The sequence below is a fragment of the Ptychodera flava genome, chromosome 18, assembly GCF_041260155.1.
Source record: "Ptychodera flava strain L36383 chromosome 18, AS_Pfla_20210202, whole genome shotgun sequence".
Taxonomy (NCBI): domain Eukaryota; kingdom Metazoa; phylum Hemichordata; class Enteropneusta; family Ptychoderidae; genus Ptychodera; species Ptychodera flava.
In genome coordinates, this window is record NC_091945.1 from 1,388,582 (window position 1) to 1,406,365 (window position 17,784).

The 17,784-nt window shown below is 33.9% G+C and overlaps 1 protein-coding gene across 1 annotated transcript; it reads right to left on the reverse strand.

Annotated features, from left to right (window-relative positions):
* Nucleotides 1-1,367: 1,367 nt before the first annotated feature.
* On the reverse strand, nucleotides 1,368-17,109 carry LOC139117973 (macrophage mannose receptor 1-like). The gene is made up of 14 exons (XM_070681234.1): nucleotides 16,902-17,109; nucleotides 16,166-16,210; nucleotides 14,202-14,380; nucleotides 13,284-13,357; nucleotides 13,000-13,100; nucleotides 12,588-12,848; nucleotides 11,397-11,545; nucleotides 11,087-11,180; nucleotides 9,998-10,233; nucleotides 7,231-7,402; nucleotides 6,761-7,015; nucleotides 5,750-5,920; nucleotides 5,437-5,454; nucleotides 1,368-4,916 (listed from the first exon to the last, which is right to left on the reverse strand). Exons 1-14 carry the CDS (start codon nucleotides 16,951-16,953, stop codon nucleotides 4,627-4,629), a joined length of 2,097 nt encoding a protein of 698 aa, XP_070537335.1. The 5' UTR covers nucleotides 16,954-17,109; the 3' UTR covers nucleotides 1,368-4,626.
* Between the last annotated feature and the right edge of the window lie 675 nt (nucleotides 17,110-17,784).

The following is a 17,784-nucleotide window of genomic DNA, read 5'->3' on the forward strand; positions in this document are numbered from 1 at the left end:
CCTCGAGGTACAAATCGGAATCGTGCATCTAAAGACTAGTGAAAGGGTAAAGGACTTTAATTGTCACTCAACTTGATCCTTGTCATTGAATTGAAATCTTCATTAAAAATTGTCCTCTTATTCGGACTTTGAGCGAAACGGAAGGGAAAACAATACATAACACAATGGTGAACTGTTGACCTGCGTTCGTACCAAGCGTGCGCCGTGACAATCTGGAATGTCTATGTGCTTCAGCTTGTCAGCTCTACCAGGTGAAATTTTGCAAGATAACCTATAGTCGCTGATGCAGTGTCAGGTGTTATCTTAGGAATGCCGACAGACCTAGATGAGATTTTTGTGACCTGGGCACGGGGACGTACTCTGAACACGCACTTTTACGCAGATATAGTGTCTGTCGTTAAGATACTTTCCTGAGAAATGTCATAATTTGTGCAAACTGCACAACTTGCCTTAAATTACAAAGAAATAATGACGTACATTGTTACAGTATCAATTTTGAACCAAATGTGGTATTATCCTAAAAGCCAACTTTAACGAACAAAGTTGACCCTTTGCTTTTATTCTCTACAACAATTTTCGATATTCTTGAACATTCTTTTAGGGAATTATTTATGATTTTCTGGTTGTCGGCAATATCTTATCGTCGATCATTAACAGATATCAAAATACTTCATGTGATTTAGTGGATTTTAGGTGACATTTTTACATTTATTATTCTTGCTAGTTAAAACAAACAAATAATGTGTTTACCCCTCACTACCAACACAAGCATTTGTCTATTGTTTTGGAATAGCATGTTCAGAGTGGCATCGATGCCAGTCGGCTCGGGGAGCGCGGCCACGTTCCTTGCAATAATAAGGACTTGCACAGAGATCAGCTCTTAGAGAGCGCCACCAACGATCGATGTTGGGGTTAAAGCAGCCCTGCAAGTAGACTTGGTTCAAGTCAGTGATTTGTGAATGTTTGCGTGGGGTGAACGCGATGATTTGTGTTCTGTTTTCATGTGAAACGTGTGAAGGGGTGAACGCGATGAGTTGGGGGAGCGCTATACAGGCAGTTCCCTCAATTTCCTACACCGGCTCAAGAATTATTTTATCCCTACCGCTGTTGCGGTTTCTAAATGATGCATCGTAATGGTCGTTGTGTGTTGTTACTGTATTTTAGTTTTAGTCTAGTAATTGTTGTTTTGTTGTGATATTTTGTGTGTTGTCCGCCAAACAGAATGGGCCTTAAGGGATGAATAACGTTGAATTGAATTTCTCCCGGAATCCGGTAGAAACTAGGTGACGCCTTCAATCGCTTGGAAAACCTGGCCTGGGCTGCCAAATTGCAAATAGGTTTGTATGAAATAGGAAAGACACAAGAGAAACTATTACAAATTATTTTATTTTATTTTGTTTAAAAATCACCAACTTGAACCAAGTCTACCCTGCAAGGCAAGTGCTCATGGAATTGTATCGATATTCAGAAGCAGACATTAAGATGTCGATATCAAACCAAGTCAGCAAGAAAAGAATATCTACCGCTTATTTACTGACTTGGCTGTATGGCGGGTAACAAACCCGACAGATAAAATAATAATGGATTTGTTTTTCCATCATCTCTAAAAGTATATACACTACAGCCACCCCCTCCGGGGGTGGGGATGCAAGAAAAACTGCATCAACACTGAGTACCCTTTTCGTAAGAATTTATTCGAATTTCCTGAGAGCGTTGCAAGAGATGTACATAATCAACAAGCTAGCCATAATTAGATCCAATTATTCACAAAAGTTGAGATATTTCACCAAATACAGAACACATCATTTTACTGGTTATTTTGAAGCACGGCACGGTATCGACCTTTAAAAGCAATGTCTACATCAATTTGAAATCGTAGAAACACAATAATTAAATTACAAAGACATGTAGCTGTCTGAGGTCACTGACACTATAGTAAAAACCTCGTCTACAGGTGGTATTTTCTTCAAATACGTGATCGTACTTTAATGTTTCCTTGGAAATTTAGTTTATATCCTTGGAGATTGGCATAGGTGAAGAATTGTCATTTTATTGTCTCTGACGATTTTGCAACTTTTTTGTCTCTCAGTGTTCTGTGATTGTTTCAATTTCTTTTGCTTGAATATATCTACTTGCCAGTGTTATCGTATCAATGATCAAAAATCGTTCAATAGGTTCCGCAGATTTTATCCCATCTTTGACTGACTCCTCATGATCTAGTGATTCGTCTTATCTAAAGAAACAGCATACCTGGTAGTTGTCTTCAGCTTGTCAGACTACAAACTGTTATTGTTCAGATTGTTGTGATTTTGCGAGAAAGAACTGAAAAATATCACATGTAACAGTCAGTTAAGGATGTTTGATTGCTGTAAATTGAAAGTACAGAATCATCATTTCTCCAAATCGTGAAATTCTAGCTACGTAAATACAAAGATCTGGGATCCACTGTGCTGTATGATGTAGTATGTAAATACAAGGACTAACAGACCACTAGAAGAGCATGCATACTCATAGTCGGCATTTTCCGTCACTATTTTTTTCTTAAAATCAAGCACAAAGCTTGTGTTTCTGACAATTTCAGTTTTCGTACCTGTTGACTGCGCAATGCTCGATGTTTACCGGAAATTTCAGAAATTTGGTGCAAGTAGACTAGTACCATACCAGAGTAAAGTTGTGAAACGAGAAATGAAACATTTGATTTGTATCTCTAAAACACTCACTCATAATCGTTCACGCTAACATTAATGATTTCGGCTTTCTTGATTAAATAAGTATGGGACATCAGCATAAAATGGAAGACAATAGATATACCAGATACTACTTAAAATTTTTTAGAGACTTAGTGCACAATATTTCATTCTTTGTTTTCGGTGAAGTGCGCCCTACGTTTAAATTGTAGCAACCCTTACAGCTTATACTACTCGCTGTGAATTACAATAGTAACAACTCATTGACAATGACATAGTCCCTGCTTGAATTGGGTGCAGGTATCAAAGCCCTGTCTGTGACTGATGCCCATAGTGGATTGGATCGTAAACAAGTATACATTAGTAATAGTATGAATGGCATAGGGTTATGTTATTTTATCAAGTTGGACAGAATTAGGTATGTTATGCCCTGGCTTTTGAAATGTCAAATTCAACTAATCTGCAAGAAACTGGTCCAGGCATGTCTGAGTACTGGTTCTTGACATAAAATGTCAGAACGCCAGATGTGAACCAAAAATAACCCCCATGTTCAGTACAGAAGAAACTTCCTATAATTAGCTATTGATACTGCTAAATGCCTTACTTGACTGATAAATCTTGTATGATCAACATCTGCAGCACGTGTCATCAGATTTAGTTCAGTCATTCAGGAAATATATCTCTTATTACAAGTCTCTATTCACAGATCTCTACACACTTTTACACTACTGGAAGATTAACATCTGGATCATGTTTCATCAAATTTGATGCAGTATTCCTGGACATATCACACTAATTTGAAAAGTTCATTAAATATGCAGATTAGAAATTAATCTAGAGAAATCTAGAGATAAAAGTATGACTTGACTAAGTCCTGTGCACACAACTAAAGGGATTGCCATGCTGCAGACGAGACTGTGCCCAAAATTCAGTTTATTACTTGTAACTTTTATATAGAATGATTATGTGTCATAAAATAAAATGGTGATGATGCAATCAGTAGCGGCCAAAAACTTAGATTTCTATAGGTTATTGTGCAATGCAAATTACATTAGAATTCCTTTACATAACTGAACAGTCACATAAATTCACGCAAACACTCATTTATAGCCACGGAGCATTTAGTGTCTATATTATGCCAATATTACCAAGTTCAATATATATCAACATGAAGAATTAAATGTTAGTAACTGAGTTCTGCATAATTTTGTTAAATAGCATTCAAGTACTGTTAGGTATCTGTTTTCACATTTCACAGAGGGAAGCATATTATTTAGTTGCATTCCTTTGCGTAAATTACCTGAGGGAATTTTGTTTGTACAAATAAGACTATATCTTTATTATACCATTATCAATGAAATCAATCTTTTCAGAAATTACTTTACAACATTAATCTGTATATTAATTTATATGTGAAGGGTGAAAATGATAAACCCTGGATCATTTAATTATGTCATCATAGATTTGCATATATTGAGCTGGTGGGTTTCTATTTTATTGCATGAATATCTTCACAGGGTGCAGTTTTATCCCTACCTTTTGAGGTTAGTTTGTATAGTCTGGGAAACATGCAAAGCTTCACTGACAAACCTCTGAGGGTAAAAATCATAATGGATTATGGGATACATCAAATATCGTAACTGTGCTGATTCAATGCATTCAGTGTAAAAGTAGAAAATTGAAGTTTCACTGAAACCATTATACATAATGTGACCTCACACAGCATTTATGCTTGCATCGTCTATTTAAAAGACTGACTTAGTGCCCCTAGACAATATTAGCGTTCTTTTTTATCCCAGAGCATAGATCTTGCATATTGTTGATTATGAAAAATTGGGAAATGAAAAAAGCACTAAATATTATGTTAGATAAAGTTGAATCCACATTTTTTTGCATAAATATCAAATTACAGTAAAGAGAGTTTGACTCTACAAATGATCTAGCAATTTGAAATATTTCTGTTATCTGTGATGTTTTGATTGGCTGAGTTAGCAGCTACAGTTCTGTTTGGTGGTTCTTGGGCAACATAACTTGGGTTTTCAAATGCACCCTCGTCAACGAGTGGCGACTGTTTCCAAAAGTTGCATAGTGATGACAGATCAGGAAATCTGCATTCTGGTGGTGATACTCGCCCTGAGTAGAATAGATACACCACAAATAAAATCACGATTACGGCCAGCAGAGTTCCAATCACTGCACCAGCAACAGCGCCCCCACTAGACCCACTACCTGGAAGACAATGGTAAGAATAGCAGGAAGTAAAAGTCTAATTTTGTCAATTCTAAAGACTGATATGATTTCTATTCAAAGGAGAGTAATGTTTCTACTCTGGAATAAAAAAGATACACAGTGTTCTACAGACTCAGTACACCTAAGAGATCACATGATGGCTGTACAAACAAACCCATGTGTACAAAATAATGTATATGGAAATACACATACTTCTACTGTTAGTGCACATGGTTTTGCTTATACTGTAGTCAATTGTCTTTTGGCAATTTCTAAGTTTGATCTTTGAAGATACAGTACATGAATATACTAGGGACAGCAAAGAAATTCCCATTGTATTTTTAGTCAGAGTCAGTTTAAAATTATAAACAACATTTGAAATAACTCTACTTCTGAAAATGACTTGTTTAGGTAAATTTAAATCAAATATGCTTGTTTGCATAAGCTAATTTTTCAATGTTTCACATTATGAAATATTTCAAATTCTTGTTATGAAAGTTGAATATACTGCAATACTTACTGACAGCAATTCCTTGAACTGGTGAGGAAACAAGAGAAAACACAGACACAAAACATCAGAAAAATATGATGATGAAACTGAATAATATAGTTACAATTATTTATACAAACAATGCAAAATGATAAGGCAAATATGGTTCCTGGGCAAAGGGTAGTAGTATAGTGATAACATTTGAAATAGCTTATTTTTCTTTCATGAACAATCTTTCATCTCAAGTTTTGCTCCTTCGTACTTTTTGTTAAGTTTCTGTTTTCCATTCAGACCTGTGCAACTTTAATTTCATTTCAAAAAAAAATTCTGACAACTTGTTTACCCTTTTGAGTCTTGCAAACAAATCCTAATTTTTGATAACAGTCAACATCATTCCATTCTCCAGAATGGTAAAACATTTCAACACAGTCCTCTCCTGTTATATGTCCATTGGGTTCATCTTCTGCCCAGTTAGTGTAAGACACTGGCTGCTCATCAACCCATTCAAATACACCTGGTAAGGTCAAGTTGAAAAGAAAGTGTCTGCAATGGCAGATTAGTTTGCTACAGTTTCATGAACTAGAGGATCTTTCTCTTTGATATTACTATTTTACCTACTGTTTGTTCTTTGTTATTATTATTAAAAATTTATTGTTTAAGTATTCATAACATAAGTTTTATTATTTGGGTCAAAATATAGAAAAATTATTGTGTGACTATTCACATACAAAAATCGTTATGTTTTCATTGATCTATTAGTGTTTACAAAGGATGTTTTGCATTGTGGGGTCTAGAAAAACATTTTTGTAATAAGGAACAAAAATCACAAATCAGTGAGAAAAATAATCTCCTTTCTATCATCTAAAAACAACAAAATTATACACATAATATTTTCATTTTCAAAACAGATACGCAAAAAATTTAAAGTACATTGAAAAGAACTGACAGATATTAAACATTTCATTATTTATGAGTGGCATTATTTACATGTAAATTATCTCAAAGAATAACATGTTGCTGTGACATTACAATAAACTCAACATTTTGAAGCCATTTACAAAGTCAAAGAAAATAATGGACTTGGAATTATGTTCTTGAGAAATCCAAGAATGTCTTGAGTGCTCTTTTCTTCACATACAAAGGAATACTACAACCTATTGTAAGCAAATCCAGTACACAAGTCTTGCAAAAGTTTAGGTTTTCAGTTTTGAATATTTATGATGGTAAATCTGAGGAACAAAGTCAAATTGTGATCTACAAAAATAAACATCCAATGACTACAGCTACCAATCATTGATTGTCTACAAATTTCAATGGTGTAATACCTTCATTTTTCTTCTTTACTGGCACATACCTTGCTTATTACGATTTAAACCAATCCAAACATTCATATGGTTCTCTTGTAGCACTCTCTGCAAATAAGAATTTTCCTGCGGGCTGCTGATGGTGACAATATGTCCTTCAAGTCTTTGGCATTCATACACCGCCTCTGGCCAGCTTTTTAACTCCTTGGACTTCGAGAAATGATAACAGTATCCTCCATACGCCTCCCAGGATGTGTCAACTGGACAAAACCCTGATCCAGGAGGCAGAGTGGTGGGCTTAGGTCCTGGTGAAAATTGGTAAGTATGTAAATAATTATTCAATGTGTGAATATTGCACTTTTAAAACAGGAATTTTTAGTCAATTGTTAGTTCTACATATTGATTCGTTAAGTCTCAGAAAACCTTAAATTTCATAAATGAAATTGTATTGGTGTATTATTTGAGGAACACTTTGACACAAAGTATAAGCATAAGTGTATGTCTTTATAGTCAGACATACCTGTCCAATATTTACAGAAAGCAGAGGCAGTACTCAAACAGTATGTGTCATCCCAGAATCCATCTGTCTTCATCTGGACACAGCCTTCATTAGAGCCCTGACTTGGCTCATCCTGGCCCCATCTTGTGTACATGACTGGTGAACCATCAGACCACTTGAAAACACCTGTTTGCTGAGAATAGACATTTGCATATTATAAACAAGTCAATCAGTATGGGATGAAACATGAGTGTATTGACTTAGAGAGGTGATATTGACAATTACATCTCTGTATGTGAACTGGATGATGTGCATGCAATACAAGTCAGCTGTTATATGGGTGTAACATTTTACACAAGTCATATTTCATCACAAAATGTGTGCAAAAATTGTAATACTAACTGTTACAAACTCTTACATAATTAAGCAATAAAGCACACCCAGCGATGGTATATAAACCACAAGATTTTGACCAGTTCACGACATACGGTATATGCAAGAGCGATAGCAAGTGCATATATGAAGTGATCTGGTCAAAATTCAGTGGTATACCACTGCTGGGTGTGATTTATTGCTATTATATCGTAGCAATATTTTGAATTCTGATGTGAAACATCAAAAATACCGTCAAGGACAGTGTGCTCACATTCGGTTTGAATTGGTAAATTCAAGAAATATTTACACCAGAAAAACAAGAATGACAAAAGCAAATTAGGGCTCCAACTTAGGTACTGGAGGTCATCTTCAGGAACATGCATATCAACTTCTATAGCAATGGGAGAAGCAGATCCTACATAAATAAGCAAATGTCTACAAAAAATTAGCCAGAGAAGCTTGACAAAAATAAAAGGTGGGAGAGTGGGGAAAAAATAAAAAGTGGGAAAAATGTACAAGAGATCTGGTAAAAAGTAATGCTACCTCATCAATCTTCTATCCCCTACCCCCTCCTGAATATCAAATGTTCCACCCCTTACATAAGACCAGCTGGCAGGAAATGTATTTACAACCTTAGGGATGTTTTAATTTAAATGCTATGAGTGCTTTCATTTGAATGTAAACAGCACTTAAATCAGTTACACACAGTGAAATGCCTTCCACTGTGGGGGGATTACGACATCTGGAATTATCCTGGATTCAAATTTCTCATCAGTTCTTGTGTGTCTTACATGCAAAAGTTGCAAAAATTGGTTCGCAATGAAAAAATTTACCTCAACTTTGTTTTCTGGATCAAATTTTACTACAAATTGATATTAAATATGATAAAATTATGTTCACAGCCTTCAAAACGCTCTCACAACATATCCTGTGTTGGTGTAGGTCATTTAGGTCACAAACTGAGAAAATTACCTGGGTTTCCCAACACTTTGAGCAGAAATTTATTAATAACACTTTGGGACTGAAAATTACTAACTATCAGACAAGTAATTTTGTACCAATTTACAAGCTATCAGACAAGTAATTTTGAGTTTTCTTGACCAAAAATGACAAAATTGTCTCAAAAATACAAATTTGTATATTTCAGGACAATTCCCACATATCTAACTATTGTCATCCCTGGACATCTGTACACCAAATATAAAAGCTGTCTGTCTAGGGGCTTTAAAAAGACAATATCTTTTAAGATTTTTTGACCAAAAATGACAAAAATTGCCCAAAAACAGTAATATTTCCAATTTTGTCGTAATTTCAACAATTAGAAGGGTAATACCCTTGCAAACATCGAATCCAAATTTGAGAGCAATTGGGCTAGCGGTTTCAGAGAAGAATAAGTTTTACTTAAAATGAGAAAAATAACCAAAAATTCAGCAAAAATACACAATTCGAGATATCTTCACAATATTCATAAAACTGATTTTGATCAACCTGAGGAACCTGTATACCAAATATCAAAGCTATCAGATCAGTAATTTAGAATGAAAAAATTTTTGACCAAAAGTTTGGAAAATTACCCTAAAATTACAAATATGAAAATTTCAATTCAATAAGTATAAACCTGACTGAGGTCATCCTGAGGAACATGTATACCAACTTTCAAAGCAATCAGATGAGTGGTATCACAGAAAAACATTTTTTGACTTAAAAAAACCATGCAAATTTCATCCCAAATTTTAAAGACCTAATTTAGAATACCTAAAGGAACCTGCACACCAAGTTTCAACCCAATCTAACCAACGGTTACAGAGTTTTAGCAATTTGCAGTGTTTTTTTCTTTTTCCCCTCATTTGCATATTTTTGACACTGACAAGTTCATTTGAACAAAGTCACATCTCCATCCCTAGGTGCACCTGTACACCGAATACTAAGACAGTAGGTGCTGCGGTTTAGGTGTTTTTAATGTGGACGGACATACATACATACATACATACATACATACATACATGCAAATCGGATGCAAATGAACTGATTCAGCATATACGATAGCCTCACATTGATATACCAAATGTGAGCTAAAACCGATATTTGCTCAAGTGGAGAGCTTGTGTGTATGCCAGCCGTGGTATATCGCCAATATACCACAGTTCTTTTCGCTTCTCGTATTTGCATGCTCAATACACTGGTATGATATAATATAGATAGATTCCTTGGGCATAATGTGAGATAATGTGTGGGCTTAAAATTATAATAGTCCTACATTGTATGTGAATGTAGTGCCAAATACTAGGATTAAAAAGTTAAGGTTTCGAAGATAAACAGATTTTAGACCATATTGGCAAATTTGGGATATAGATCAGACAAAGCAAACACTTTCAGAAATGTATATGAAATTCATGCAATGAGAGTGACTTACTTTCTTATCTGACAGTCCAAGCCACACTGGATTTCCATGGGCTAACATTTGATACTCTATAAAAGCATTTTCAAAGTTGTCCTCTATACTGACAAGCATGGCATCATCAGCAACACATAATTGTTCAGCTTCTTCGTGAGTGTAAAACCCAGGGATTATCCTGTAGCATCCATTCCAGTGTGGCAGATAATCTGGATTATCACAAGTTGTGCCGGTTGATGGACTCCCATGTGGATCTGACATATGATAAATACTATGAGCATGGCCAAATCTTGAAAACCTAATCATCTTTTATTTTGCACACTTACAGAAACCAGATATTATAAATATTTATGCCACTAACTTATTATGATACTGAAGACTTCATATGTGTATTTCAAGGTAGGTAGCATTAATTCATATTGTTGATTTAAAAAAAATGCAAAATTACACACACAGACACATTCTGAGATGAAATAAGAAATGATGAGAAAAACCTTTGATTTTCACTTTATTCCTGGCCATTACTGTTGAAGTGTGAGAATTATATTTCATATAAATACTAAACAGAACATCTGCAGATCTTTAATGATGATTGGAATGATTTTCACTCAAATTAAGTAACTATGATCTTTTTCTAAAGTGATTGCCTGTTCAACAAAGACATCGTACAGTAGGTCTGAATGACTTTCTGAAATTCAATAAGATCCAATCATGTGTCAAATTTACTGGCATTCATTTGTCTCCAACATAAATGAACTACCATGCATGTATATACATTGTATATTGCATCCAAAGGTGCATACACCACTGCTATGCCAGTTTTGGAATTGGAAGTTCATCGCAAACTTTGAGCACAATAAAAAATGTCTTTCACCCTTTAAGTGCTGTAATTTTTCCACAAAAAAATCTTAGTGCAACATTTTACTAATTTTTATGAAATTTCCTGTGCTTTTTTGATAATTGTGAGCCAATAGACATCACTTCATTGGCATCAGTTTTCTATTAAAATTTTGGCAAAAATCTGAAAAAAGAAATGACTCAGGTATATTTTATGAAGGCGACTAAAATTGACTAAGGTGCTCAAAGGGTTAATTTTAGTGGGCATACCTTTTTCTTCTTGACAAATGAAAGCGGCTGATTCACTACATTTCCAATCATTCCAAAGTCCACCAAATCCAGGCGATATTTCGCAACAATTTTCCTTCAGAATACAAACAAACATCACAAATCATAGTTAAAGGTCTGCAGGTCAATACAATCATCAAATTGACTCCTGACGGTAAATTTACGAAATTTTTTACAGCCATTTTTTTCTTAATTCACAGGTTTACAAAATCAACCTCACTGTCACATTGAAAGTCAGTAATCATAAATGAATATTTTCTGACCAACATTTCTCTAGTGGTTTGCAATTTACCTCAGTTTCACCATTAGGTTCATTTGGTGCCCAGTTCAAATAGTTGACCTCTGACCCATCTGTCCATCTCCATACACCTTCTGATTTCCTGTCATTCAAACCAATCCACAAAGAGTAATTCATCTCTCTCATATAACTTGTCAGGAATGCTGTGGACAGTGATAGATCAAAACATCATGTAGTACACATATGTGCAGTTAGTGCTAATTAGTATTTTAAAGTAAGAGCTAATCAGTATGTGCATTAATTATTGCTAATTAGTATGTGCATTAGTTATTGCTAATTAGTATGTGCATTAGTTATTGCTAATTAGTTATTGCTAATTAGTATGTGCATTAGTTATTGCTAATTAGTATGTGCATTAGTTATTCTAATTAGTATGTGCATTAGTTATTGCTAATTAGTTATTGCTAATTAGTATGTGCATTAGTTATTGCTAATTAGTATGTGCATTAGTTATTGCTAATTAGTATGTGCATTAGTTATTCTAATTAGTATGTGCATTAGTTATTGCTAATTAGTTATTGCTAATTAGTATGTGCATTAGTTATTGCTAATTAGTATGTGCATTAGTTATTGCTAATTAGTATGTGCATTAGTTAGTGCTAATTAGTATGTGCATTAGTTAGTGCTAATTAGTATGTGCATTAGTGTGTAGTATGTAGGTTAGTGCTACCTTGTATGTGTATTGGTTAGTGCTATTTAGTGTACATACAGACATACAGACAGACACACATATATATATATATATATATATATATATATAATACAAATTACTTCAAGTACAAAGTAATAATATCTGTCTGTTACTTAAGTTTCATGCGTCCTGCAATCTTTAGACAGATGAAGTGATGATTGCAGGATGCATGAAACTTAAGTAACAGATCATGGTATTATTTCTTTGTACTTGAAGTAATTTGTATTATTACCGTAATGCTCTACTTTAGCTTCAAGCATTGTAATTTCCCACTTGGATCTCTGTATACTTTGATATATATATATATATATATATATATATATATATATATATATATATATATATATATATATATATATATATATATATATATATATATATATATATTATATATATATCAGTTAGTGCTAATTCTGCAGATTACGTAATTATAACTTTGGAGTGTTTCAGATCAAATGAAGTCTTTATTGAAGTAGCTTTAAATTTTTGCTCACCTTGCAATTCCCGGCTGTGAATGGCAACCAGATCTGCACCAGGCCCTCGACTTCTACAGTTACCTCTAGCTGCAGCCCAAGTCACCATTATATCTTTGCCGTTGAATGAGTAACATTTCCCATTATGTTCAAGGTGTCCTAGTGGACAGTGGCCAGGTGGAGGAGAAGTTGGTGCTTTTGTAATTGGTCCACTCATTCCAATGTCCTTTTTGCATACAAATGATAGTTTGTCTCCACAATTAGTAACATACCACAAACCATCTATGAAGACAAACAGAGAAGACATATTTAGTTTCGATATATTAAAAGGGAGCTCAGGATGAATAAGGAAATAAACAAATGAATTGGAAATGGTTTAAAATTGGGTTTCTGAGATTGAAAGGGATTTAATGATTGAAGTACAAATACTCACTATGTTCCTTCATGTCAACACATTTTTCTTCACCAAACCTGTCATCGGGTTCACCAGGAGACCAATTTTTATACTCAACAACAGATTCATCATCTATCCATCTGCAATCAAAATGTCATTGAACAGATTTTTCTATGAATCGAGAGGATATTGGCATTACAAATGAAATTTTGAATCAACCCAAATTAAGTAAGCATGAATATGCACACAGAGTCTGAAAAGCATGCAACAGAGACAAAAAAACACCAAAAGGCATCATTTAAAGATGTGGAAATAACACAAACCTGTATTCAGGGCCATCACCAAAATCTAACTCTCTGAGACCAATCCATGCTGCAAAGCTCTCCTTGGTACTTAGCTGAAATATTTGAATCATCAGACAACTGACTTACAGATTCATAATTATGATGAAATGTAGAAGTCTTGCAGTCACTTTTAACATTTGCTATTAAATTAAACACCAAATTGAAGAAAATAAATAAATTCTTGATTTCTATCGGCTACATCAATTTGCATGTATACCAAAATTATCTCCTCTCTTCTGTCTGCTTGATGTATGTCGCTAAATTTTGAAAGCAATTAAAATTTCAATTTTTGATGACCACAACATGCCTTACACCTGGTACTAATCGTATAATCTAACATTCGGTTTATACTGAGAAGTCTTGCTTTTTCATATCAACAACTTTTTTTGAGGGGTTCATTGTTATGAGAGTGGTTGTACATTCTTTCTTTGATAAATACAAAACTGCTCAATACCTGTATATATATGATTGCATCATTTGCTGTAAAATTACAAGTTACAAAATGTTTCACTTCAGAAATTTTCTTCAATCTAGTACAGGTGCAGTTTGGTCAAGTGTCTATCATTTTGTCAAAGACAAATAATTGTGATAAAATTTCATTTCAGATTTAGGGAAAATTTAATGCTTTGAGATATGGGAAAATTGGAGCAAATTGGCTTCCAGATTTGCAGAAAAGGAAGACCTCAATTTTGGGGAAAAAATATGAAAAGTTGACAGTCTCACGTTTTGCATTAAGTTGTTGCAAGAAGGAAAATTTCTCCTTGGTCTCAGGATTTATATTTTTAGATTTTTTTGTCTTTATATTTTTCTTAACAGAAAACAATGCATGAATGTAAGTGCAGTCAATTGCAGGTGTAAAGTTTGAAAGCTTTACTTGAGAGTGATTATTTGTCTTACCAATTTATGCACCAGTTTTTGTTCTTCTCCAGTGTTTATGGATACCAGGTATCCTCCATGTTTCATGCAAAAATTATTGGCACCTTGCCAACTTTTGACTTCAGTGCCATCTTTGCTTCTGACATGGTAACATTTGTTGGAATACAGGTACCATTCCAAGTCATTCCCACACGACGGTGCTGATGGTATAAGGCAAAATCAGAGTGCAATTAATAAGATCAATTGAAAACGTTGAAATATCTTGGTGAAAACAGATAATAAGTGAATCATACACAGCCAGGATTAATGCATGAATGTTTACATAGTATTAGAAGACTGACAATTTATTTTGTTAAGAGAAAATACTGTCACATTGTGAATATCCTCAAATAGGACCAGAGAAATAATACTCTTTGTTTTTGGTCCACCCACTCAAAATTTTGGAAAATATACAAGATGCCAGTTAAAAAACACAGAATTTCAAACATGAAAGTTAAATATTTACTTGATTGTTCCAGCAGTATGGGTGGGCTTTCAAGAATCACAACACCACTTCTTTTTAACATCAACAGTGTGATAATGTAAGGATGCAAAAATTTGAAGGGCATTATACAAAATTTGTAAGCAAAGGACCTATAAGCTGAAATACATACTATTTTAGGTAAAGTCCTATTCAAATACAATGGATTTTTATGAAATCTCAAAAAATCCATGCGTCACATTTCTAAGTCTTAATTCCTGTCATTTGAAAATTTGACATTTTATCTATAGTTTCTGTGGCAGCATGTGTATTAAAGAGACTGGTTGTACAGGAACTCTGCACTAACGTACAACGTGTTTGCAATATCATGATATATACAACAATTAATCAAATTCAAATGGACACGGTTGACTGCAAGCAGTTGTGATGTAGTCAGAAATCTGTACTGCATCAGCTTTCGTTGGGGTTAATGTGTAGCACATTGATATTAATACCCACACGATAATTAGGGTTAAAATTGACAGATAGTTTTATCCAGTACATTATGGATATAAGGAACTGAAGGAAGACGGTTGCAGTTGCAAATAGCTGGTCAATTAAATAAGCTGATAGCAGGTTATACTGATGAACACTGATTGAACTAATGATATCTCATGTAAAAACAGCAATATTGGATAATGTTAGATGGTATATGTTATGAATGGAAGCACTGATTAATGTTAGATGGTATGTTACGGATGAAGTTTGTTTACAAGTAATACTAGCATTCACATAATAATAGAGATTTCTGTTGCTCACGTAGGAATTAAGTCTCATCTTTGACAGTCCACTTTAGTGTCTATAGTTCTTTTATAGCATATAAATTCCTCCCCTTATGAACAATTTTGCTGATCAATGCTTGTCTTAGGGTGCAGTGACATGAAGTGTTGGCTGAGAAATGCTGTAAGATTGCTTCTACGCCATTTTGACCGCCATCTTGAAAATTTCTGGTATGAGAGACATGTGGACTTTACACCCTAACTGCCATTTGTGAAAGAAATGAGAAATATAAAATTCTGAAATATATCGTAGTTTTTCATTCGATATGAATCATAACATGTATCACTGACTGAAACTGCAAATAAAAATAAAACAAATTTCCAGATTACAGTACTGTGAATGATAATCTGAAATTATAATATTTGATGCACTGTAATATTTCCCTCTCAACCTGTTTTTTGTATGAACTTGAAGGAAAAAATCCATAACTGTAAATGGAACATTTTTCTGCAGAGAAGACAAAAGCATAATCTTTGGTCTATAGAGTATTTACTTGGTGTATCACACTCAAATTGGTTTATTGGTGATCAGGTCTGCATGAACTTCTTCTTGGATTTCCAATAAACACTGACGTCACAGCAAATAATGACTTCCCTTCCCCTTTCAGATGCTTTCTCTTTAATTTCAAACATTTTTAGAGTCTTGCTTGGAAAAAAGAATGTAATAAACTGTTAGTTGTACTTACAAATGGTCGGGCTTAGATAAACTTCTGACGTTGGTGAAGCTTGACCTGGTAAAAAAATGTCAATATATTGACATAAATTAACATTAATAAATTCATGTGGATTTCTTTTTGTGTATAAATTGTTTTCACAAGATGTTACAAATGAAACACAAACACAGACAAATCTACATCACTGTTCATTATTTTTATATAATCAGTTTTGCTGATTACAGTCATTCAATCCACGTTTTGAAAAATTTTCAATTATTAATAAATTATTGAGCACAGACTTTATTTACGCACTCATATTTACTATGGCATTTATTTGTACTGGTCTTCATGTATATATACTATCACCGCATGCATTGACATTAACCACTTACAAACTCCTGGAATTAATTTGTTTTGATCAAAAAACCTACCTATATTTACATTTTGTCTGCTCTTTTGCCATACACTTTGCATTAGTTTGGAGTTTTGATATCTGTTTGGAAATGACCCAACAATATACTAAAACAAATATGGAACAGCCATAGTTGAAAGGTGCTGTGTAGTTAAAACGAAACTACACAACCAACTGAATTAAAAACATGGCAAATTCACACAGGCTAACATATACCCCCAATAGAGCTAAAATACATCTGCAGACATGAAATTGCAATTCGTTTTTGCAAACCAACCAGCTGCTAGTTATAAATTCTACAGAGATAAAGATATGGCTGATAATGCTACATTTGACAACAAAATTTTCACTCACCGACAACAATGTTGATTGACACGAAAAGTGCCAGGACAGTTGATATTATCATGGTGACAGGACAGTTGAGATTGAATGCAGGTGTATCTCACTTTCTGAAGAGTATAACCATGCACATAATGCAAACAAAACAACGAAATAGTTGAACGGGAAACACTGCGTACAGACAGTAAATTTATAACACACATCTGACAGCTCTGCCAATGTTTTTGTTTGTTTAGTAATAACAAATCATTGCTCTATCACGTAAAAGACAAGCTTGTCAATTTTAACTTGTACAGCTAAGACCACCTGTACACGACATTTGGACACAAAGTACAGTTTGTAAGACACTTGTTGGCATACTTTGTCAAACAATGACAAGTGTTTATGAAAAGTTAAAGAAATGATAACTTCTACAAATTGAGAGAGGGTCCGTAAGTGAGAAAATGTATGAAATTATTTTCAAACCGATTTTCAAATATTTACTGTCAAGATTTTCTTAGTTTAAATAATGACAGTGAAATTATCTACAGGAAAAGAATTTATTCTGAATTTTAATTTATTGGTTTACATCAAATATGAATAATTTCTATACCATTTCCAGGGCAATATTATGAACTACAGTAACAGATATCAATTTATTGCTTACTAACAACCCTTGTCAACATAAGGAAATATTTATTTCAAAAATGGGAATTTATAAATAAATATATGAGTTGTATCAGAATTAATCACATACATACAAGTTATCTGGGTCACTGAAACAGAGATAAAAAGACAAGCATACAGGTATACCTAGACGTCAAAGGTCACCCTTTTCTTTTTTTTTCATTTCATATACATGATAAACACTTAAACTTTTATAAAAACTTTTTGTCCATCCCAAGAATTAAGGTTTTTC